Genomic DNA, 27,386 nt, shown 5'->3' with positions numbered 1-27,386 from the left:
TGTCATAAAAAAATTGCTGTAAACCTTCTGATGTATATGTTGATCATGTTCTGATAGCACTTATTTTTTTACTTACTAGTCATGTCTGCTATTGAAACATAAGTTATAATTTTATAAGTTTTAGTTTTAATATTAAATAAACCCACACAGAGGTTAAAGCCAAGAAATAAAATATTTTTGAAATATTGATGGAATTATGTACAACAGTAGTTTTATTTTCTGTATTATTTAGAACCAAGATTCAGAAAAGCTAAAGAAAATTGCAGAAGACTCAATAGCTATGTTGAATCAGCCTGAACATGTCCAAGTGCTGATCCATGATGCTGAACTGCAAAGCTGCACTCAGGAGTTTTTGGTACCTTTGTGTCGTGTGTGCCATGTACTACTTTCGTCCCATAAACTAGCAATTCATAAGTTTAGGTAATCCCAATTTATTTACTGATAAATCATTAATTGTATTTTAAAACCTCATGGAGTACTTTATTAATTTGACTTTACCATATAGAAAATAAAATCATACATTACTTCCAAACTAATCTATTACAAAAGTATTGATGAGTACTAGCAAGTGTGGAGTTGGAATATACCTCTGAACAAGCTTTCTAATAAAACATCCAGAATATGAAACTAAGCAGATATGTGCCATAAATCTAATGCAATAAAAATATGTAAATTAAAATGATTTTAGAAACAGAAATGAATCATTTCAGACTACCACAGATAAGAGCAATAAATTACATGTAACAGGTGTAGGTAACAAATATCATTAAACTTTGAGATTTGAAATATTGAGTGCTATAAAAGCTGTAATAATGCAATTGGTTTTAGGAATTTCAACCCAATTTTGTATTGGGATCCAGTTTGACCTCAGGTGTTCCACAGTGCAACTTTTCAAAGGTGTGCTGATAAAGGCTAAGCCTGTTGAGATTGATATCAGTCTACTTTTTTTATTTTGATTCTAACTCATACAGTATTTCCATGTGCATAGGTTAAAAAAAATTGTAATGAATATAATGCATCAGTTAATGTTAAGTGTATGACAATTCATGACTTCTAAAGATTGTAATTTCTATTTCTGCAATTTATTGCAGTGCATTAACTTACAAGCTAAATCAAATGACAAAGTATACTTTTTCTTTCTTTGCTATAAAGCTCCTCTTTGATATTTTCAGGGTAATCTTATCTTTTTTGGTGTGAAAACTTTGTTTTTATTCTTTTGATTTCAAATATACGTAAGGACCATTATTAATATTTGATCTTATTTAGATTTTATAAAGTTAAAACCCACAACATAGAAAACAGTTTTTATACAGTTTATACTTTGGTACACTAAAAGAAAAACAAAAATGCTTTTTATCAGGCCTTTAAACTCAGTTTTTTCAATGATAATGACAGCAAAGAATTCTAAGATTTTGAAATGTGTACATAAACTACTATAATTAATAAACTTTTGTTAATTAATAAATAGTTTAAAGATCTAGCACAATTAATTGAAGTCAGGTTGATAAGTTAAGATTGAAATGACTTGTGGTTTATATTGTAGGCTGTTATATACATTAGCCTTTAATCCAGGATTTTTGCGACACTTGTGGGAATCAGTTGTGACCTCCAGTGTACCTTCTGTGTTTGAGTAAGTAGTGATTTTTTTACATTATTTTGCACTGAATTGCATGTTCTTTGTCATTTTTAAACTTTTGTAAATTCTAGAAATAATAGGAGAAATTTGTGCCTAATGTTTTAAAAATCAGAAAGGTAGTTATTTTTTCTTCCTGAAACAACACACATCATATATTTTTTCATCTTTTAAAAGCTGAGCTGGAACATGAACCTGGGCTTGATCATTATCAAAAAATGTTTCAGATGTCTGAGTTTGTTTTATATGTATTTTATATTTTTATATTACAAAGATATTTGGTATTATGGAAGAAATGTATGTTAATGTGATATTGAAAATTTGTAATCATTATTCAATTGAAAAATATTTTCCAGTCTTGTTTTAGAAGTATGAAATTCTGTTTCCATTAACTGAAATACAACAATAAATATTTTTTAATATAACCTCATTTTAACTTAACCCTATCACAACCTTTAAACAGCTTTCAAATATTGAGACCACACATGCATATAAAATTTTAAAATTTAAATAAAAATAATAGTTCTAACTTTTCCAACAGTTTTTAACACAAATATTTCAGCTCATATTTTGTCATTTTGTAATCCAATTAGTTATATCATGTTTCTCTCATGGTATTCTTTTATTCAGGTTTTTATTAATACAACTTGATCTTGACTTAGAATGTTTTTAGCAAAAACATTGTCACCTATCATGATAAATGTAATGCCATCATTGTTAAAGGGCAGGTTATGAGTCACTGATAGACCTTTAGTGAGCTGTTAGCCAGAAGAAGGACCATTGTAGTTTGTAAAATAAGTTATGAAAAGAAATGTGCTTATTTATATTATTCATGTTAAAATTGATTATGTATATAAATTTAAGTTTTTGACAAATAAAAATATATAAGGTTAAAGGAAGTATTTTTAATGCCTTTCAAGAGTGTCTAATAACTAAGCTTTGGAAATTTCACAGCCTAACAAATGATAAAAATACTGGATCAAATTATATATAATTTTTAAAGCCAAATTTAGATAAAGCTTAAGTTTGTGCCAAGTGTCATAAAATCAGGTACAGCATTTCTGCTGTGAAAAGGAAAACTTAGCAACAGAAGTTCTCTCCCAAGCCTGAAAAGGGTTGAAAGAGAATAAATTCAGTGGTAGTATTCAGTTTGCATCTCTGCAATTTTACTTAGATGTCAGACTGCTTATTAATAATCTTCTAATTAAAAGCATTGATACTTTGTCTTATCTGCTTGATTCAACAGAGGAGAGTAGAATAAACTAACAACCATTAGAAGGAACAGTATGTTGAAATATGCTTTGTACTGTAATTAAAAATTTTAGAAAAGAAAGTCACTCTAAACTAGTTCATTCAAACATGTAAAGTATATGTTAGAGAGGTGTAGTTAAAAAAAACAACAGTGGTTACATTTTTGCTTAAATATGTACCATTGTATAGTTTTCTTATGCAAATATTCATAATTATATATTACTTTCACCTTCTGTATCATAAATTATTTAATGCTGATGCCATGATGTTACATCATATTTTGTGATTTAAATGTAGATCTCAAAAATGTGTTTGTATGTGTGTGTGTGTGTATATATACTTTTTTTTTAGATGGACAGAGAAAGAATGGTAGTCAGACTTTCTACATGTATGATAGTGATATGCAATTGGTATTTGTTTTCTGTTTTTGAGCTCTATGAATTGAATAATTATATTCCTTTGTGCTAATATACAATATATATTAGCACAAAGGAATGGATTTATCCTTGTTCTTTTCCAAAAGGAAAAATAGCTTATTCTAAGTAAAATGTTTTTATATCTAGATTTATGTGATGATTTGTTTTGTAGTTCTCCCACTCCCATTCTACAGCTGTTATCTCGTGGTCTTGCATTATCCCAGCCATACATGGAAATATTTCTTCCTCAGCTGACTGTATTTTGTGCATTATTTAGCCATTTAATGCCTACACTTCATGAAGTAGAATTTTATGAAGATGAAATAGGTTAGTTTGATGGAAAGACAAACATTTGAACATCTTTTGGATTCTTACCTTTAATCTTAATACATATACTTATTAGTAGTGATGCTAAACAAATTAACGATAACAAAGTACATATTTGTATACAAAATGTCATCATGAGTAAATTTAATTTTCAATTTTTTTTTCCTCTTTATTAAGCAAAGACAAGTCTGTTAAAAACATTTTTTATTGCTGATTAATTATTCATTTTAAAACAGTGGTAGTCTATCTATATTTGATCTCATGAAATACTTTTTATATTAGATTTCTCAGTAACTTTTCTATATATCACTTTGTTCAATTTATAGATGTATTATTTTATGTTTATATTTAATTTTTGATATGAGTAGTTTGAGTATGTTTTTTAAATTAATATTTAACATGATCACTAGACAATCATAATAATGAATATGTATATTTTAATTTTGCAAATTTTAAAATTGTATTAATTTTGTGAAAACAAATACTGAATGTATTTCAGATGGAAGTAGTGTCACAAGAATGCCATTCAGTCTCTCTGAACTTGTCAGCTTGTCATTGGCATTACGAGATGTTTGTCTTGGGTTGATAGAACTCGCTTATCCAGATACAAAGCCTTCTGTTAATGAGCAGTACAAACATGTTGTACAAAGCGTTTCTGAAGAATGCTCTGTGAATACCCACCTTTTAGTCAAAGCTTGGCTTCACTTGTGTAAGGTATGATTTTTATTTCTTATGAATAGAAAATGTGGTAATTACCATATGATTTATAATTTATAGAAAATGAAATTTGACTTCATTTGTTTAAGGTTTGACTTGCAACATATGTGGACTAAATTTAATGGAAGTGTGGATTCAGTAGTCAAAGATTTTACTTTGAGTTCTTGTAAAATAATTTTCTTAAACATTGGCATTAATTGTTTAAAGTATGATTTGTAAGTCTTTGCAGTAAGTAGTTTTTCTGAAAGAATGGAAACTTACTTAGTAACTTTATTACTTCTAAGATGTTTAGGGCAGTTAAGCTTTTGAATTTTGAATGGTACATCCTTCAGTTCTTTTCTTTATTGATTATTAAGGATAGAATTTTGTAAGACTTGTTATGTTTGAATTGTGAAGTTTGAAATCCATTTGTTCTTAATAATTTTGTTGAATATGCCAAATATAAATCTTGAAGTTAGCATACTGCTTTGTAAAGTTAAAATTATCATCAGAAAGTGAAAACTGAAGCAAAGCCAAGTAATGTACCCTATCCCAAATTCAAAAATAAATTTTACCAAAAAAAAAGGCATACTAAATTTAAAACTTGCTAAAAGTCATACTGTTAAGTTGTCAATCTGTTGTTAAATTTTTTAATTGACATCTGAAACTTGTTGCTGCACCTTACTCAACACTCACAGTTGAGTATTTGAATATATATATATTTTTTTTCAGAGAATACGAAAGAATAAAACATTTTGGAATATAATAAAGTCCTATTAATATAGTTTGAAAGTTTGGAACTAATGTCTGTATTAGGTTACACAAAAAGTTTATGAAGCAGGAAGAGATTGTAAATATTTTGAATGCAACTAGTATGCTTTTCTTTCAAATAAATAAAAAACAAATTTGTGAGAAACCTTCTGTTTAAATGTTATTTTAGATTAACTTATTGATTTTAGATGCTACCAAAATATTTTTTCTTCCATATACATGTTTAGTTCTTTTGAAGAATACAAAAAAATGTAACTTCTGAGGTACTGGGTAACCTGAGTGAATCAGGCTTAAAAGAAACTGGGAAAAAAAAGGGGAATTCTTAACCCCTTCACAACTGTCTTGTGCATTTTGTGCCACCTTCTAACCACTATTTAACCATCGTGGTATACATACTATCATTGAAAGTTTTAAATATATATTTACCTTTTTAGCAAACTTTCAGTAAACATTAAAACATTTTCATATATAAAAAATCAGAATTTGAACAAAATATTTTTTCTTAAACTTTTATTGTAATAACATGAAGTCATTGTGTTGAATTTGAGTGCAAAATAAATTTTATAAGATTAAAAAACTTCTGAAAATTTTAATTTATTTTTTGTCAACAGTTAAATTTTATAAACAAAAATCTTTTTTCCCATAAAAACTTTATATTTTATCTCATTTTCTATCATGTAACTCTGTCAGGGTCAGTAGATTTGACTGACCTGGTAACCACTATAGAAAAAAATTAGGAAAAAATCTAATTTACTTTTATTTTTTTTCTAGAGTGACTGAAAATTGTAATAAGAAGCCATGATTATTTGTCCTAAATGGTCTATAACTTGTAATAGTATATGTCTGTTTATAATTAAATTTGTTATTTTATTACCATTTTAACCATGTTTAACTAATTCTGCCACACACGTCATAAGTCATATGGCAAATGTGCATCTCACATTACTTTTTCAGTTAGATAATGCATGTGTTGCCTGCAGCCAGATCTCGGGAGAAACTTTTATATTTTTTATTTGAATAAATTTAACCTAAAGTTTTTCATTCTTACATTTTACTTGATTTATAAATATAAAGAATATGCATAAAAAACAAGAAATGTAGTACTTAGTTAGGACTTCTGTTTTTTAATGTTGACTGTTAATGACACTTAAACCTACTTTTTTGTACAAATGGCACAACTATAATAAATATTTACTGTGATGAATTTATTATTATATATCTAATTTAACGATGTATGTTCAAGTTAAATTTATACTTAGAAATGTAACTTGTACTTTGAAAAGGCATGAATTTTTCAATACACATTTCACTAAAGTTGTAGAATATTCTTGAATGTAAGAATCAACAATTTGTGTGCACATAGACACTAGTGTATCGTCAGTATTGTTGCATGGGCTAAAATTTCCAGAAACTCTCTTTATGCTCATAAATTTAACTAGCATGACACACTAAGACACTATATTTTATTGTTTTGATGCAGTTGTTATATAATAAACCTTGGAAGCTACAATTGAGATTAATGCTTATTACTCAGGAACTTTAGATGTTTGACCAGGAACATTTATAGATTTTGAACATTACAAACCATTTAACTTCAGTGGATTCACATCAGACATTAGTATGTTTTACCAAAACTGTATATAATTTCATTGGTGGAAAATTTGATGCAGAGCGAGCTAGCTTTTGTATATAAACCATTATTTGTAATAACCATTTTTATAAATTTTATTGTTGTTTGTGTATTAAAATATATTTGTATTAAGAAAGATAACTGTGTATCATTGTTGTTGGCAAATATTATAAATTTTATATATATTGATATTTGATTAACTTCTAATTTTAAAATATTTAATACAGTTTCAGGCTATTTTAAATTGTAATATATAACATATATTAATGCACTAAGAACACAATATAATAAGAAGCAAAAAGCAAACAATCTCCTGTAATTATCATAATTTTTCTGGCCTTAGAAATTCAACTAAACTTGTCACTTTGATTCCCATGAGAATAAAGTGTAGAATTTCTGTACAGAAAACAACATAATATAATATGTTATTTAAAAGATTAACATTTTAGTTTTTGTTAGTTATAAATGCAATTTATAAAGAGAAGATAGGTAGGTGTAGAAAGTGGGTCTGAGTTTTTAGTTTTGGCTTTGTAAGCAAATAAGATTGAAGGCTATACAAATTATACTTTACTTGAATAATATCTATATAATAAATAATTCATATTAAATTTCTTCTCAGAGGGGTGCTTAAGAAATGAAAGAAGAGAGATCTACAGATCAAATGTCATAAATCTTGTACTGGGAAGATTGAGGATGTTTTAAAATACACTGGTGGCCAAAATCTTAAGGCCAATGAATATAAAGAAAAAATATGCATTTTGCATTGTTAGACTACCACTTAACTTGAGTAGAGCTTCGAAAGATGAAAATAAGAAAAGGGAAAATAAAAATAACAAACGTTTTCAGTATTTAATAGGAAGAATGTGAACACTATGAAATTAGCCTAAATACTAGCTGATCAAAAGTTGAAGACCACAGCAAAAAGAAGTCCTAAACAGGGTAGGAAATGCCAAACAAGAGGTCTCAGTAGTGAGTTGCATGGCTGCCATTGCAAATAACTTCAAACATTCGCTTTGGCATGGTTGATATTAGCATTTGCAAAAGGCTGGCTGGAATTTAATTCCAAGTGGGGAAGATGGCTTCACAAAGATCATGCACTGTTTAGAATTGATGTCCATTTTTATAGAATTCCCTTGCCATCCACCCCCAAACATTTTCAATGGGGCTCAGTTCTGGCGAGCATGCTGGATGGTCCAAAATAATCATGTTATTTGCCATGAAAACGTCCTTTGTCCTGCAAGCGTTGTGGATTATAACATTGTCCTGCTGAAAGATCCAGTCATTTCCACACAAGCGAGGGCCTTCAGTCAATAAAGATGCTCTCTCCAACATGCCAATGTAGCCAGCTACTGTTTGATGCCCCTGTATAACCTGAAACTCCATTGTTCCATGGAAGAAGAAACCACCCCAGATCATGATAGAACCTCCTCCACTGTGTCATGTAGGAAATGTTTCTGGTGGGAGATCCTTATCATGCCAATAACATTGGAAGCCATCTGAACCATCTAGGTTAAACTTTTTCTCATCAGAGAACAAAATCTTCGTCCACTTTTATGTCCCATGTTTGATGCTTCTCAGCAAATTTTAACTGAGCTGTTTCATGGTATGAAGGAGGTGTGGCCTTTGAATATGTTTACAGTTTTTAAAGCCTTTCTCTCGTAGATGTCATCTTATTGTTCTTGAGCTGCATTCTACATATGTAAGGGCCTTAAATCTGGTTCGACGATTGGCTGGTGTCTTGCTGGACAACCCATCAAATCCTCCTGCTCAACGCCAGCGAAATTTTCTTGGTTCAACCACTTGAGATTCTCATTCTGTATCCCTCAGGGTCGTTTAAGAAATTTGCAATGGCACATTGAGAGAAACCTTGCTTTTGCAGCTCAACAGTTCTGCCACGTTCAAACTCTGTCAACTCTTTAACCCTTTGCCATGTTTTTACCCAAGGTAACACAAGAGATGTCAGTGGGAGATGTTGACAATGCTTGAACACAAATGACTAAATTTTGTTACACATTTACCGATTAACACTTCGTTTCAGTATGGTCTTAAACTTTTGACCAGCTAGTATTTAGGCTAATTTCATAGTGTTTACATTTTCCCTATTAAATTCTAAAAAAGTTTTTTATTTTTATTTTTCCTTTTCTTATTTTCATCTTTCGAAGCTCCACTCAAATAAGTGGTTGAGTCTAACAATGCAAAAATGCATATTTTTTCTTTATCTTTATTGGCCTTAAGATTTTGGCCAGCAGTGTATTTCATTATAAAATTAAGAACATAAAACTCAGAATTTGATTTATTAACTTCATTATGATGGCAAGTTTATTCATAAACATTAGTAATAAAGTAATTTAAACTGTAAACGTTGTAACATGCACACTCTAACCTTTTTTGTGAAAGGTTAATCACATCCACAGATGCAGTCGTGTGTAGAGAGCAGTGATAATTAACCCTTTCATTAGGCAAATGTGTTTTCACATATATTGTCGAGGCCACAAAAAAATATTGGTGAAATGTGTGACATTTTAAATTATTTTTTACATATGTTGAAAAGACTGTGCATGTATCTGTGTGTGATATAATTTATGTACTTACTATGACTTAATAGTTTTTTTCTGAAAGCAATCCTCCAATCATAGACCTGCTTTACACTGAGGACACCATGTTAAGTATTTTCTCCATTGTTTCATTGTTTGGTATTTGCATGTATATAGCATATATGTTGCCTTTGTTTTTCTTGTTCCTGTTGGAGGCACATGTGCTGGAAAATGTCTTTCTATAAAATTTATGATAAGTAGTAGTCTATGTATATTTTGGATTGATTGTTGTTCATGTCATTTCTCTGTTAGTGTATCATATTTTTCAAGTAGTTGGCTAGTTACTTTTCTGTTGAAGTTTTTAAATGCTAATGCATAATTTCTTATATTTACTAGTTTCAGGTTATATGTATTTTGCATCACAATATCAATCATGTGAAATAAGTATTTTTTGTGGCATTTTACAGATTTTCTTACACATTCCACTGTAGTTATTTGCATATATGCTTTGTCGATCAAACACGAGTATGGTCTAATACAACATCAGGTTTCCTTACTGGTTCATTAGTTTTATAACTGATTTTTTCACTGTTGTCTATATTTTCTCTCTGAAAAGTAGTGAGCATGTACACATCACATTTGTTACACCATCTGTGTTCCAACAGACTTCCACATTTCTGTTTCTAACTTTCACCATGGAACAATTTTATCTCAAAACTTGGAAAATATATATATATATTTTGCTGTTGCACAAGATTCAGTTTTCTTTTAATGTAAATAACATGATAATTTAAGACTTGTATAAAAGTTACCTGTATGAAGAAGATGGCCCTTCATGTTATAAATTTCTTTGACAGCCCCAGAGAATCCACATGGGTTATTCCTAGGCATTTCAGTCTCTGACCTAGTATATATTATTATATCCAACACAATTCCAGTCTCATAATCACATGAAAACAAATAATTTTAGGCCAAATTTGTCTTTTTTGATAGTATATACTGTTTGAAGGATAGCCTACCTTTGAACAGCAAAACAAACTCCTCTATAAGAAGTTTTTTGGAAAGGGTAGAAAAAGTTTGAAAATCTATCTTTGAAATTAGAACATACATATCTACTTTTCCGCAGCCTATCATTTTGATCTGACAGTTTACTGTGTACAAAGTGAATGAACTGCAATAACTGGATAAACCTATCATGTCATATGTATATATTTACCAAAACTTTCAGTAGCTATCATTAGATCTTTTGATCAACACTCTTTTATGGAGTTTTTTTTGTAAACTTTTTATATTCATAATAGTTTTCAATCAGAATTGTGGTGTGTATGATTTTGAAGCTATTATAGTACCTTTAGCAGCAGATTATGTATATATTTTAATACAATAAGAATTTTGTCATTCATTTGTTGTCAGTATTATAATTTGAATTGTGTAATCGGTAAAACAGTTATGGTTTTCCAGAAAAGGAAAAAAATTATGGTATTTCATTTACTATTGCTTTTGTAGTAATGTGTTACAAAACGTAGAAGTAACTGTCATAAACTTTGTGTAATATGATTAACAGAATAAAGAGTTTTTCACTTGTCACTTAAAAGATGCTTATGTTTTCTCTAGATTCATTTAGAATATGGAAACCATTTTAATGGAGTATGTGTGTAGATGTATGAATCTCAACATTATCATGTAATGTTTTATCTGCATATGTTTTAGAAAGTACAAATAATCACTTATTTTCACTTTACAAAATTTGAGTAATCAAAGGTTTTCTTCAATTGTTGATTTTGTTCTATGTTTTTTGGATCTTATTTTGATTCTTAAGTCGGAACACGGAAAGTTGCAAACCATGACTATTTATACTAATTTCTGAAAATATTAACTGTTAGAAAATTAAAGGAAGCTTCTGGAGCTACTGCCCTTTACAGTTTTTTTATATTTTCATGTATCAGTTACTTATTTGGAATAAGTATTGAAGATGTTTGCATGTGTGTTCAGAAATAATGAAAATGCAAATTGTGTAATATAATTATACATGTTCCTTTAGAAATATTGGGGCAGCTGCAAGACCACCCATTCTATGGATTAGGGGCACAGAACCTGGGGGGGTGGGGGATACACCCCCCTTCATTTTAGGTGGGAGGTATGGTGCATATAATCATCTCCCTTTACAGTTTGGTCCGTTGAATTGTTTTATTGCATCACAGGCCTACAAATTGTGTGATTGTTCTTGTGATTCTCTTGTTCTTGCCAATCGAATTACATAATTAGGCCTAGATGTAGGCTTTTTTAGTAGCCCGAAATGTACATCTTTAATATAGGCGTGCTTCTAAGCTTTTCGATCTACGCGATAGTTCATAAGAATCAGTCAGTAGGCCTAAGTATACATGCAAGACTGGCAAGCACTATCACAGAATCTACCTACGTCTTGTACATAGTGTAAGGTTAAGTAAAATTTTCATCACAACTGATTGAACAGAGCATGAAATTTGAAAATATTACTCCCAAGCATAAACTCGTGTGATCTATATCTGGCAGATCATTTGTAGCTTGTAGCTGCATCAATCTTGTGTATATTGTGCAGTTTTTCTATGCCATTTGTTCTCATGCATGTTAGCCGGTTTTATTATCGCCGCCTCATTCTCCTTAGTTGCCGAAGCCGCTGACCATAGTGTACCTTTAGTGCACAGTAAATGATAGGTTTGGGCTGCTAGAATACAGACGAGCCCTACATCACCCCCCTCTGCTCACTTTAGTCGGAGCCTCGATTTTACAATATGGCTCATTAGACCTGTGTTTGTGGCCCCCATTAATCCATGAAATTTCAGATTATCACTGCCCTCTAATAAAGTGCTGGTGCATTATGGTAAGAGAACATGTTCTCTTATTATAGATAGTAAAAATATTGTATTTTCTTGTATAATTAGAACACAAAAGGAGCGATTTCAACAGCCTGAAGCCTCTACTCGAATTGTATTGCTAGTTTTTGTCTAGGTGTATTTATTTAATAGACGTGCTTATAGACATTATATCTCAACATGTTTGCCTTGTGATGAGCTTTAACAGGAATATAATATATTTGTGATCGTTTAAGTATTTTTTGAGAAACTTGCAATTACTTGTGTTGTAACTAGCACACATTATTGTCCCAGCGATGTCTAGGTGGTCAGTCGGGTTGGTAGTCACTGTGAGATTTGCGGGTTCGACTTAAATACATTGTACAATTCAGTCCTACTTCCATTCTGTTCTATCTTTGTTCGTTGTACGTTAGAGTTTTTCAATAAAGACTGTATTTTAGCCTGTTGAGTCATCTGGGAAACAGATTTCAATTATGACAAGCAAGTGTCTGAAACTTTCTGATATTAGACAGTTCTGCAAGCCAGTTACTAGTACTACAAGTGACAATGCAGATGCAGATAATCCAACAACCTCAAGCAAAGGAATAGAAACTTGCCATACAGAGGAAATACCATGTTCATCAGAGGACGAGTCTGAAAATGCTTGTGCAACTATTGCACATCATAAACCACCAGATAGTTGTGAAACAAGTTTGTGCAGTAATGAAAAATCTGACACTCCACAGATACAGTGTGGAAAGCCATTTCATCCAGATGCACGACTAATACCAAGACAGAAAGCAAAATCTGAAAATATCAACTTCCAGGGCAAGTGGTTTGATGAATTCCCAATGCTGCACTTCAACAATCAGACTTAAGTCATATGCTTTCATTGTGGCAAGGTGGAAAATAGAGGTTTTATTACAGGGAAAATGGAGAGGCCAGTGGAGTATACCTTCATATCCACCAGTTTTTGCAACTGGAAAAAGGCAAAACAGAAATTTAACGAACACCAATCCTCCCCTTAGCACAGATTCGCAATATCTCCAGTAGGTTCACTTGATGCAACTCCAGTGACTATCTAGCTACATGATGGAAAAAAGAAGCAGCAGGAAGAATGCAAAAGAAGTCTAGCCAAAATATTCAGAAGTTTACATTTCTTACTGTGTCAATGTTTAGCATTACGTGGACATACTGATACGAAGGGGAACTTCCTGCAGTTAATGAAGCTCCTGGAAGAGGAAAATCCAGAGTTGATGGCCTACTTGTCAAAGAAAACCACACTCACATCACTCCAGGCTCAGAATGAAATAATGGAGATGTTCAGCCATCAAATACTGAGGAACATAGCACACAAAGTGCAGCAAAGTACAATCTTTGCATTAGTGTTTGATGGCACTCAAGATGTTACAGGTGCCGAACAGGAAGCAATGTGTGTACGATGAGTAGATAAAAGAGAAGCAACCATCAGCTTTTTTTATTCACTGAGGAGCACACAAGGCTAATTTAATAATGCAACAAGCAGTTGAAGCTTGTGAATGCGTTTGAGATTCTATCCAGTGGATACATGAACTTGGTGTCTTGCTTCAGAGGTCAGGCAAATACAAGACAATCTTTGAAAATATTGTGTTGCTAGACAGCCACAGTGGTCCAGTTAAATACATCTGCCCACAGTGTCCAACATGCTGGTTGTTCCACATACCTGCAATTACATGTGCTAATGATCATTACAGTGACATTGTTGATTCTTTGTCTGAATTTTAGGATTGTTGATGGCTCAGCATCCATTAGCTGCATTAGAGGAACTAAACTGTGCATTCCAAGCAAAATCAGCAACAGTATCTGGCATGATTGAAGCATCTGCAATGACTGTTGAGCAATTGCGGGTATTGCGAACAGAGGAAAATTATAACAAGATATTTGATGAAGCTGAGGAAAAGATAACTTACCTAGATCTGGTGCCTATTGAACTACCATGCATTAACAGATCCCTTATAAGGATTACAGGTGATGGCTCAGCACACCATTCTGCAACAGCTAGAGATTACTACAGAAGCCAATATTTTGAATTTGTGGACACAGTCATAGAACTTGTGACCACTAGATTCAATGCAGACAACAATGACCTGAGGCAATATCTGGCACTTGAGAACATGTTAACATCTGGCAAGATTGACAACTCGGTTATAAACTTCTATCCAGAAATCTCTGCACAACGGCTTGAGTTTCAGTTGCCCATGTTCAAAGGAACAACAAAAGCAGTATCTGTGAAAGGTGCGAAGGATGCTTACTGTAAAATGCATGAAGCAAGCCAGCAGATATTTAGTGAAGTATTTCTTCTCATGAAAACTTTGCTTGTATGTCCAGTATCCAGCTACAAATGTGAACACAGCTTTTCTGTATTAAGACTGATGAAGACGTGACTAAGGTCAACTATGTCTCAGTGCTGCCTCAACCATGTGGCAGTTTGTTACACTCGCAAAGATGAGGTCGACAAGATAAATATAGAAGAGCCTATGAAATAATTCATAACCAGATCATCATAAAGTAGGTCTGTTTGGGAACATGTAGACTAGAGGACTAAATGAAAAGTATGAATAATTATGTGCTACATTGTATTGATGTGTAATTTTCAAGAGTTTACAAAGTTATTTTTATTATTTTTATTAAACAACATGAACAGTTTTTCAGTAGATATAAACTTACCAAGGGTAATTACTAATTTTATTAATATTTGAAAACTTAATTCATGCAATGAAAGTTATTAGTAACCTTGTCAAGTATAATGGCCACCTTTTATACTGTGCAGTGTTCAGGAATAAATTCATGTGGCAGTTAATTTGTGACACATTTGTCTTTATTCTATTAGCATTTTGAAAACTGTTCACAACACCTCACTTATACAAACCTACATGGAAACCTTGAAATATCGTGGCAACAAGATTACTCTGTGACTTCATGTTTACAGCTTTCAGGTTCACGTAATCAGAGATTACCAATTTGCAAATTGAACAGTCCACATTAGTGGTTGAAAAATCATCCCCCCATCGGGTGTAAAAAATCTTCGTCTCTGCTATGGATGGTTATTAATAGTTATTAAAGTCATGTTGAAATACAAATAGTCCATACTATATATCTATATAAGAATGAGTTGAATTAAGTTTAGTTCAAGAGTGACTTTAAACAAGCCCCTTTATTTTTAAAGCTGAATCCTGTTTGATACTGAAGGCATACATACATTGTTATATGATTTACATATAATTACATTATAAATTTCTATTTTTTACTAAGATCTTTGAAATAAAAGTAACTCAATATGTTAGAATTGACAAGACAGTTAATGAAGTTTAGACTTATTACTTGTTGTTTGAATTCCACCTTTTATTTACACATGCATGTAGCTTTCTCCTGGGATTAATAGATTTTAAATTTTTTTTTTAATGTTCTTTTAGGAAGCAGTAGGTTTACTTCATCAGCTTTATAATCGAGACTCTCAACGACAGTTCTGTCCACAGAATCATTGGATAGCAAAACATATCAGCATTCCTGTAAACAGGGTATGTGAATTACTTGTATTTCACTATCAACAAAATATTGCAAACGTGTTAGCTAAATGGCATAGATTAAGTTTAGCTTAATACTTCAATGAATATAGAAAGATAATTTTTGATTCCTTTTTTTTATACAATTTATATATAGAAAATACTTCCTGAAATTGTTTCTCAAAGCAGTTTAAGTTTAAATTCAAAGTTTTTAAAGCAAAATGCTAGCAAACTATATTTAGGAACCCAAAACTGCCGAAAAGTAGCAATTTTTAGCAGCAGCTGAATAACTCGTTGAATGGCTCCGAGTGTTGTCTTTTTCTAAAGAACAGGCTGTTAGCTCAAAGCTTCTTCAACTCATGACCAACATGAGAACTAATTACAGTTTTGGACTGAGGAGGTCAAATCCTCTTGATTTATACATTTGACTATGCTCAATGTCTTTCAAATTAATTTATTCTAATTTTTCCTTGAATAATTTTTGTTTAGGGTAGGCTGATGGAAATCCTGGTGAGTAATAAAATTGAATCAAATATATGTGTACCCCATCCTTAGTATTGCAGGCATTCAAAAATTTAGCTAATAAAAAGGGAAACAAGCTCTCATAGGTTAATTTACTTTAATTTTGTCTGATGAAATAATAGTACCACGGCTATTGAAGATTTGCCTTTGCTTTTGTATGCCCGTGAAAAAAGTTAAGCTGTGGAATCCTACAAACACTTTTGAATGTGCATACTTTTGGATAACATTTTCAATTCTCTCTTCTATAATCATACAGATGTACTCATACTGAGTTGTGTGTGAAATTATTTATTATAGATTAGTAAAACAGTTGTAGAGGTTCATGATCTTCAACAGTTATACAAAGAAGAATGCTTAGGCTTTACTGACCCTTCTTCCACCACTGTTCATGTGCATTGAGATATCTTTAGCTGTAAATCATTCCTCTGCATCTTATTTTCCACTGCAGGAGGGTTTTTACACAACACAGTGAGGTCAGTGTTGTCCCTTTACAGATTTTTGAAAGTCCATTAACTGCAAATTGATGAGTTCCAAGGACTTGTTTGAGCAACCCAAAGACAAATAAATTGATAGTCTATATCTGTGAATGGTGTAATGTGTATTCCCATTTGTGTTTGCATAGGATCTGACATGTTGACTTAAATATGCTGTTGGATATTTTGTTTTGATAGAGCTATATACTGTTAGCCTCCAATCATGCAAAACAAATTTTCTAACAGTATGGTATACAAGGTTTCTTGAGGCATTAAAATTTTGGAAAACTCATGGAATTTTGAATTCATTTTTCCAGGTCTGGAAGTTCTAGGGGAAAAAAAAAGTAAAGGTTCCTAAATGCTCTTCATATGAAATATGTAAATTATTGAATGATTCCCTGAGGTAAAGATCAATGTGTTTATTTTACAACTTGCAAAACTATTTCTTGCCACTTGTCACAGGGACATACCAGTGATGCCATTTCTATCAGCTGATGTATTCACTGTGTTGAAAAGTCGTGCATAAAGTTTTTAAAAGTGAGGTTTAAAGAAATCATGGATCACATAGTATCATGAAGTTAGATTTCAACAATGCAAGTTGCTTGAAGGTGATACACAGAATTGATACTGGCTTTCTAGCTGATAGATTGATAAAGTCACTTCAGTCATCTAGTGCTGAATATTCTTGGTTTGAGATCTGATGTGAAGAATGTGATCATTATGAAACACCAAAAAGTGTCCAGTTATGTTTGGATTCAAGAGAAATTGTAAAGAATAAAGCATTTTGGATTCAGAAATCTGACATTTTGAAATTGCTTATTGAGGTACAGAAAGTGTGATACCATTAAACTATTCATGATGATGTTTTTACATATCTATCAGATTTCATTGCCTCTGATAATAAAATTGGCAACACAGTCGGCAACCTATAATTGATCTTCTGTTTGATAGACAAGGCTTTAAAAAGTTGTGCTACATAGTAAAAATGGTAGTTCTATCTCTTGGTCAAGCCTCAGTAGAGAAAAAGATTTTGTTAACAAAGGTTGTGTGTATTTCAGAACATGAACAATAACTTATCATGTAGAAAATATATGGTTCTCATTTTATAATTTAGCTTGTTAATATATCATTAATTTGAGTTCCTAATTCATACAAAACTATAGACTTTGTATTTGAACATTATAAACCTATAATTTGAACCAATGCTTCATTTGGCATATTTGACATGCAAAAAATCGATGTTTAGGTGTGTTCTTTTAAAATTTACTTTTAAATTAAGAAATAAACTAATAATACTAAAATTTGTGCTATAATTTATAATTTGATACCAAACTTAGTGACATAAATTCATTAAATAGTAGTTCAAAAAATTTTGAATACAGTAACATTATATAAGTAAATAATTGATTGTCACAAGCTAGACAGTAAGACATGATGTATTTGGGTGAACAGAAGGTTCAGAAAGGAAAGTTAAAATGGGGGGGTGGTGTCGGGTGGAGATGTATAATGGATGAAATTGAGAAGTTAAAAAAATAAGAAAAGGAGGCTTGAAACTGATGCATATGTTCTCACACAATCAGTAAATAGTTTTTCTGGGAAGACAGAAACAACATAAAAGGAGAAGGAATTGAAAATATTGGTAGCAAAAAATAAGTCATAGAAGGTTTGCCAAAAAAGAAAACTGATTGAGATATATTTATTTGTTAGTTTTGTACATGACTGAGAAAATAAATAGCTCATTGCATGTAATTTGACTCAATGTAAAATGTGTAAGAACTTAAATTTTGTTAAACTTTAATGTACCTTTTATTTTATCTATATGAAGATGTATAAATGTGTTCTAGTGGCCAAATAAGTTATGAAATTTAGAATAAATGTCATGGAATTAGTAATGGTGTACAAACCTTGGGTATGTTCATTTCACCTTATTTTTTTTTCTTTCTAAGTTTTTACCATTCAAGCTGAAACTTAAACATAAATCAATGAATAAAATTTGCATCATACTCTCTATGTTTTTTTGAAATGTTGCTTTTTCAAACTGTTTAATAGAGATGTATTTTGTTGAACATGACAACATATTTCCACATTGTCACATTTTATTTACCATCCCTATAGGTATTAACAGTTTGTCTTTCATTCAGTATATTTGTTTGTTTGCTGGGATAAGATTGTGAATATAACATTTTTGTTGTTCTAGTGAACTTATACCTCTGTTTTTTTGTTGGTTTTTGTTAATTGTTGCAGGGGCAGTTCTTACTGTAGCTGCAATGGTTTGCTGTATGTTTGTTGTCACCAGAACTAATAAAGTGGTTTAACTTCTGAAGAAGGCAAAAACTTAATGTCAGAATATCTGTTAGTGGAACCCTTAAAGAAAGGGTCAGTTGAAGTGTTAGTTTATGTAATGCAAAAATGATTCCAAAAACTCTCGGAAGAGGTCAACTTTAGGCATCATTTTGCAATACACATATTCACACTTCAACTAAATTATAACAAGAGGATCAAAGGCTTTTAGCCTGTCTAGTCATGCAAAGGAGTGGCCATTGGTGAGGTGACTACATTTGCAGTTGATACTGTAGTTCATATATTATGTCTGGTCCTACTCTGTCTGATCCCTGTACATCTTTATAATAAACTCAGGGTATAATTTCAGTGCATAAATCTTTCATCACAAAATATGATGTTGAAATCATAAACCTCCTCCTTGCATGGGAGGCACTGTGTCTGTTGACTTGGATATTTTTGGAATAGTGTGAATATTCATTTTATTCTCAATTTTCATGAGACATGTAATTGTTGAATGGATATGCCACAGGAGCAACTTGTTTTGCCTTTCCAGGTGGTGACCTTCTTGATTATGTTGCATATTTTTGGCTCGAACAGATGAATAAATTTTCCCATTGTTAGATGCCACACTTTTTTTACCATAACTGGGGTTTAACTTGTTGAAGGTCTTTGTGTATGGTCCTGAGACAATATGTTTATCCATATTTCTTTCTCTTTCAATCCCACCAAGAACAAGAGATATCTAAGTTTTGAATATGATAAATACTTTATATGAAAATATCTTTGTGTTTTGAGTGCATGAATATTTTGCATAAGAAAGTGATCAAGTTTTGTTGGCATTTACTGTCTATAGAACACCAAACTATGTCAGAATCTGGTTTTGCTTTTGCCATTCATATTAGTTGTGGTTTTCACATGACTTGCTAATTTGTGCTTGTTTTTACGTAATACAAGGCTGTACTGAAGCCTCTGTAAACTGCTTACTGTTTACTTTAAGGTGTTGCAAAGATTAAGTGAAAAAAAATATCAATAACTTTATTAAATAATTTTTTTGGTTCACTATCAGACTAATTTGATTTTTAAACCAAAAAAAAAAAAAGCTCTTGATTATGATTATTAGCTATAGTAGTTATAAAATTTATATTTAGTAGAATGTTAGGAACATTAGTTGATTACAAAACTTGTAGTTAAATATCTATATCCTGTAACTAGCTTACAACCCAGTACTGTTAAAAGAATGACTGGATTATGAATTGTTTTTTGTACAAAATGGTATTCCTTATACATAAAACTGTTCTTGGATTTTTTTTTTTTTTTTTAAATTGGTCACTATTAGTTTATGAAATTCATATTTTAACAATGCTCAGTTTTCTTAAGTTCTTTCTAATAAAATATGATATAATAGACTTCTCTGCTACTTATTTATAGCCAACAGATCTGCAGTTTGGAAGTAGGCGTTCTAGAATCTACACACCATTTGTTGGACTTGGAGCATTAACGAGAGAACAGTTAGGTGGGTATTTAACATGTATTTTTTAAATAATTTGTGACTTCTCAAAAATAACATTTTATATTAGAGTGAGCTTCAAACTGTTACTAGGATCATCAGTAAATATATTATATCAATTTCACAGAATAAAAAGTAAATGTTATTTATAGGAGGAAGGTTGCAAAAGCACATTTAATTTTAAAATTTTTCCAGATCATGAATCTTGTACCTATAGGAAGTCATTGTAACAATCTCCATTATTGTTTCCTGTTTTAAAGAGAACAAGCCTTTCAGCAATGATTTTAAAACTTGTGTAATTGCTAAAAGAGCCTGTAATAACCCGTTACAGCTTATTGTTGATGCTTCAACCTGTAAAAAATGTATATTTACGGAATGAGGAGTTTTTGCTCTTCATATAAAATATAAAATTAGTTGTAACTCACACATGCCCTGAAGTGTAATCACTGGTTGTGGCCAATGAAATATGGTGTAGTAACAAGACTTAACAGAATATACTACAGGTAATAATGTTCAACTCTACAATTAAATTGTAAGGGCATTCTCTAGGAAACTGCAGACACACTCATAATTATGATTTGAGTTTAAAGAGTGAGTTTTAAAATTAATATTACCAGATATAAGGTGAAAAATATCTTCATTTCTGAGGTAGAAGGTGAGAAACAATTTTTTTGAAAAATGAGCTAGTGTTTGCTCTATAGGACTTGATTATAATACAAGTACCTCTACAAGAGATTTTGCTAACATTTTAATTATAATACAGTACCTCTACAAGAGATTTTGCTAACATTTTAATTATAATACAGTACCTCTACAAGAGATTTTGCTAACATTTTAATTATAATACAGTACCTCTTTGTTTTTTTTAGGTCCTGGGATCATTGAATATCTGTTTGGTTTAGAATGTTATGTAGATCGGTTATTTTACAATGCATTTTTACACTAAAGTGATTATTAAATATAAACATGTATAAAATATTTAGATAAAAATGTGCATATAATTTTTTACTTGGAACATTTGTGCTCTCATTATATTAAAATGTTTGAATCCATGTTGTTACATTTATTGTTTAGTGTCATGAAAAATGTTAAATGTTGCCTGTGAAAAGAGATAACTTGTATGTTTTTACTATTTGTAAAACTTGTAGAGGAAGAAGGCCCACCAATGTCAACAACTGAGATAAGGCATATGACTATTCTGAGGGAGCTTCCATTTGTAGTACCTTTTACTGACAGAGTAAAGGTAAGTTTAAATTTACGTATCAGAGATTTATTCTTATTTCATTGTCAGACTTGGAGACTCTGAAAAGTCACACTGGAATATCCAAAAGAGAAGTACAGTTTGAATGCAGTTTGTTACATAATCAAGAGTCTTGGGGGAAAATGTAGTTTATTGTAGGTCAGCAAAAGTTAATTATAAAAGGTGCACCTTAATTGAGTTTTATGTACTTCTGTTCAGTTACAGATTGTTGTTGAAGTGCATTGTGTTCTTTTTAATTTTGTGTTGAATATTTTACCTTGATATGCTTGATGAATAAAACATGTTTCTTTATCAGCTCCATCTATTAAAAGTGAGAATAACTATTGCATTGATAGACCATTATTTCTTTATAGTTTCACCATCTTTTTTTTTTTTTCTTCAACTGTGTGTTCAGATATTCCAGTCATTAGTGTTGAAGGACAAAGTAGACAATCAAGGAGAGATGTCTAACTTTTTAATGGGTTCTTCAATTCAAGTTCTAATAAGAAGGAATTACATTTATGAAGATGCATTTGACAAATTTTCCCCAGAAAATGGTATGGTTCTCTAGAAATAATTTTATTTGTTGTGACAATTATAGTGAATTATATTAAAATACATACACTAGCTTTTTGTATTATACTTTTAGCAATTAAAATTGAATATTATATGTGTATCAGAACATTTTAATGATTTGTATGGTATGTAATAATTTTGAAATATTTATATTTATTCTTACTGAATAGATATTCATACTCTTGAGAGAGTATTTTACAAATTGATATGTTATTTTATAACTGAAAGCTAAGAGATAATTTAGGTATACAGATGTGATGAAAAACTTCATAGAATTCTTCTAGTAGTGCTACAGCAGTAGGAGTAATGCAGAGTTATCAAAGAAAATGTACAAAATTTTTTGAGGGCTAAATAACCTTCAAAGTGGCTATAGCAAGAATCAATAAATTTGTTGTATATACTACTCCCTGTATCATGAAAAAACCTGTCTCGCTTCCATGATGCTTGAAAGAGAATGTTCTAGACATGCCATTAGAACAACTATATTAAACTCTCAGTACGTTGTGACAAATGTACTGACATGATAAAAATTTATATAAATATATATTTACATATTACATGATACACATCTGAACATCACGTGTATTTTATAAAACCATGAGTAATGTCTTGTTGAATGTTAAGCTGCTGTCTCTGTACAAGCTCTGAAACATTTTTTTCATGCTTTAATGGAAGTATTGAAACTTTCTAAATTAGTTTATAACTTTTCATAATATTTAAAGGTTTTTTTAGACAAAGTATAACTATAAATATAAAACCATCTGATCCAAAAATATTTCATATTTAACCATGACCTTACAAATGACAAGCAAAACAAAATTTTCTCACATAAAATTCTGAGATATATCATTGTAAAAAGTAAATTACATTAAAGTTAACTCTGTAGATAAGAATTACATTTAATCAAGAAATAAAACCAGTAAAACTGTTTAGAGATACTGGATACTGTGAATTCCTGTAATTGTTCTGAGTGAAAGTAAATACTTATATAATGTGTCAACCATACTGTATCTGAGAGAGAGAGAGAGAGAGAGGATAACCTTTTAATTATTTGATTACCCTTTTATTACTAAGCCAACAATGAAAATGTGTTTCTAAGTGTAATTATAATTAAGGAAGTTCTCACTTATTTTAAATCTTATAGCTAATGTGATTTAATGAGATTAACTATAAAAACATTAAATAAGCATTATTTACCAAACCACAAAATGTCAGTTGTTTAACATTTTGATCTACAGTGCTTATGACTTACAAAATATTGCTTTAATTCTTTAAATAACTGTGATATCAATATAAACTAATTATTCCAATAAGGTACAGCTACGTGAATGATTATGTAGGGTGAGTTGACAACTAATATAATGGCAATCATAAAAATATAGTGTTACCAGATATTGAATGAACTAAACAAATCAAATCATGCTTTATTATATAATGGGTTATATAACCTGCAATAGCTAGTTCAAGTTGAATGCTATAAATTAGCTTGTGATTATTATTATCATGATGTCAAATACTAATAATTAAAAATTGTAACAAGTCATAATAATGTTCAAATGATTGTGATATTTTGTATAGGTTTTAATTCCATGAGTGGTCAGCAGTTGTTTTAAATTATCTCTACAAATAGATGTATTTTTATATGCACATTTCTTTTCTCAGTTTGTTTTAATAGTAGAAACTGACAATGAGTAAATTTATCCTGTTTCTTGAGACTTGAACCCTTTCCATATTGGTCATGGGTCAAAGGCCATGTCATCACATTTTTGACTTGTATTCAAATTTTTATTGAACTACTATTTCATGAATTTGTCAGTGAGTTTATCAGATTTATAATTTAAATTTTAGTATTATACACTATTTAGTTTCTTAATTTAAATGTAAAAATTAGAAAAACACAGTTAAATGTCAATTTTTGTGTCGCTTGTTGTGTTGAATGCAGCACTGGTTCAGATGATATGTTTGTGATGCTAAAATCAAAATAATAAATTATAATTTTGTACAATTTCAGGACTCAATTTACCAATATTGACAAGATAGAATATAAAATAAGGACTTCATTTTTTTTCTGATAAATTGCTTATATACTGAATCACACACAGCAACTTCACTCACCTCTTTCCATTTTTGGTAATTGTCCCTTTAATACACTTACTTCAACATATAATATAACCAGTCAAAAGCTCAGAATGGCCTTTAGTAGTTTTCTCAGGCACTTTAATGTTTTATGAGACCATCTCATTCTTTTGAAGCAAATAGGTTGTGTTTTTAATGGTCACAAGGTTGGTGCTTGGGATGAGCTTGTTATTAGAGAGGTAATGTTTTGTAATACCTGTAAATCTTAACCGTTTTGTGCTTGTTATAGTTTTCATGCTATAGGTTTTAAATTACAGATTGTTAATGAAGTATGGCAGATTATCAGTAAATATTATAATGCTTATATACAAAATATTGAATTTTATAATAAAGTCTTATGGTTAGTTAAGTAGTGTTTTTCTCATGCCTTTTAATTTTGCATGTTGTCTGTCCAATATGCAAAGTAATTTTCATTTTAAGATTAAAAATATTTTTATTCATTAGCATACCATAAATCAGATAGCATTTAATATTTTATACTGTTTTCACCCCTGAATCTTTGTATGGGTTCAGTCATTTTGACTAATCTTCTAACAATCATATGAAATTAGTAAGTAAATATAAACTGCCTTGTTTGTTCTAGAATGACTACAGATTATAGCATGAAACATAAGTGCTTATACTAAATAACTTGTACATTATGCAGTTACATATATTTATTATTTTTACTGTATTGATCTATCAGCCATGTGTGGCTAGCAATATAGAAGTTACAATGAAGTGATGCATGTACAGTCATGTCTTTACAAAGTGGCATGTCTTAAACTTGTTTTTCTTAAAACATAGAACAGTAAATAAAGGAGTAAAGCACACAATTGTCTCTTCTAGTTATGACTTTTGTACTTTTTCTTGCTTGTTGTACCTTTCTAAGCCTTAAGAAATTTTATAGTGAAGGATATGAAATAAAATTATTGTTTAGATTTTATATATATACATATGAATAACCAAAAAATTGTAAGTCACTTCATTGATACCATATAATTCCATTGCAATTTATCAAATTTAATAACTAATCTTGTATTTAAACCTAAAATTATGAAATCATGAGACTAAAGACTTAACTTACCAGTTCAAAAGTTTTTCTAGAAAGAAAGAGAAAAGAGAGGATGCCATTATATTAAAAATGGCTGAGAAAACCACTAAGAAGACATTCTGAGCTTTTGATTGGTTATTTGCATATCATATATATAAAGGACTGTTTCTCAAAATGGAAATGCATTTGTTTCACTAAACATATTGATAACTCACTAAATAGAAAAGATCAAAGGCTTTTATTTTACATTCTTGTTTGCCAATATCAGTGATTTGAGTTTATAACTCATTCAAAAATATATACATTGTAAATTTAACATCATAAACATCTCATTTGAACCAAAAATAGATATTTAGATGTGTTTAATATTTACTTTTAAATTAAGAAATTAAATGTGTAATATGGAAATTTGAATTTAATCTACAGTTTAATTCCATACTTCTTGACTTAAATGCATAAAATAGTAGTTTAATAAAATTTTGAATGCGAGTCAACAAAGAAGATAAGTGCTTTGACCCATAACTCTTGTGAAAAGGGTTAACAGACTAATTACTATTGGAGTCAATGGCAAAAAATTCAACTCTCAGCTTGTGTTAATGAAAGAAAAATGGCTCAGATATTTCCCCAAACATAAACAATAAAACTTGTGAAGAATCCATTGCTATGATTGTTAATGAAATGAAAGCTGGTGAGAACGGTGCAGATAACTCTTTTTTGCTTAAGTTTTAAACATTTACATTATTTAAATAAAAATCAGTATCACCTTCCTAATATGAACATGGAGTTCTTGCACAAAACTGTTTAAAATCTTCCAACTTGGTTTTGATATGTTTATAAAGTTAAAGAATTTGTAATATAATGTAGAAGGCTCTATTTATTAATTGAAAGGCAATGATAATCAAATTTATACATTGATAACTGAATCATTTTATCTGTTGATGACACAGACTTGGTTATTGAACTAGATGATTATTTGGTAATTGATGTATAAATAATTTAATAGCTAATAGTTTGACCAGCAAGACTGAACATGGAACAGATTAGATCAAGATGAAGGATGATTAAAATGAGTGTTTTCTTGAAATTTGACTTAGTTATGTTGAAGCTTTTGATAAGTACTGCATCTTTATATAACAATGTGGCCAAGTATTTTATTACCATCAAGGAGAGGTATGCCAGCTTTAATGTTCTCCAAGTTCAACAGTTTTACAATAAAAGCATTAACTTTTTATTTGTATGTGAGACTAATGAAAGGTGGAGTTTGATTGTTGAAGTCCAAAACATACTACTGAACAAAGTTTGAATTTCTTATAATGCTAATTTACTTGATTTATGACTTTGCCATAGTTGTGAGTTTATATTTCATTGAAAACCTCTTTACATTTAATCCATACACGTTAAACATTTATATGTAGCATTTAAATACATTACCAAAAACTAATCATGTGTTTATATTTCTAGTAAAAGAACAAGGAATATGTACACACATTTGATGCTATATGTGATACTCATATAGGTACATACCATAAACTTGCATTGGAAGAACACACTGTTTGGGCCAGTGAAAAGAACTGCTGGTGACTTGAGCAGTACAAATCTTTATTCAACAATTATTACAAAAAGGTTAACAGTTAGTTTTTTATTATAAAATTTATTAATGTAATATACCTAATATAATAATTAGTAAATTAATGAGTAAATTTTAAAGAGTGTAAGGTGTAAGCAACAAAATTTCAACATTTACATGACTGATCTATTTGAAAATTATGTATATTCTGAAATACATTACTTGTACAATAAGTACAGTAGTACATTACATCTTAAACTTCATATGCAACTTCTATGATTATGTTAAAAGTTACTATGCAGTGTGGTTTTATAGTTAAGTTTGGGGATTGGACATAAATTCATTTTTTATAATGATAAACAGCTTTTCAATTTTATAACAAACCATTAACACATCAAGAACAATATAAAAACTTTTC

At 30.4% G+C, this 27,386-nt stretch overlaps 1 protein-coding gene across 3 annotated transcripts in view; it reads left to right on the top strand.

The window, feature by feature from the left end:
• Positions 1 to 27,386, top strand: part of LOC143244871 (ubiquitin-protein ligase E3C) — an 89,683-nt gene that overhangs the window by 37,367 nt on the left and 24,930 nt on the right. For all 3 annotated transcript variants that reach the window (XM_076490303.1, XM_076490304.1, XM_076490305.1), the window contains exons 11-18: positions 233 to 420; positions 1,544 to 1,630; positions 3,473 to 3,627; positions 4,127 to 4,341; positions 15,542 to 15,646; positions 20,338 to 20,422; positions 21,565 to 21,659; positions 22,072 to 22,213. In XM_076490303.1, the coding sequence (XP_076346418.1) occupies positions 233 to 420; positions 1,544 to 1,630; positions 3,473 to 3,627; positions 4,127 to 4,341; positions 15,542 to 15,646; positions 20,338 to 20,422; positions 21,565 to 21,659; positions 22,072 to 22,213 (1,072 nt within the window). The remainder of the gene's footprint in view (positions 1 to 232; positions 421 to 1,543; positions 1,631 to 3,472; positions 3,628 to 4,126; positions 4,342 to 15,541; positions 15,647 to 20,337; positions 20,423 to 21,564; positions 21,660 to 22,071; positions 22,214 to 27,386) is intronic.

Source organism: Tachypleus tridentatus, chromosome 2 (assembly GCF_004210375.1).
Source record: "Tachypleus tridentatus isolate NWPU-2018 chromosome 2, ASM421037v1, whole genome shotgun sequence".
NCBI classification, from domain to species: domain Eukaryota; kingdom Metazoa; phylum Arthropoda; class Merostomata; order Xiphosura; family Limulidae; genus Tachypleus; species Tachypleus tridentatus.
This window is presented reverse-complemented; position numbering and strand designations above follow the sequence as displayed.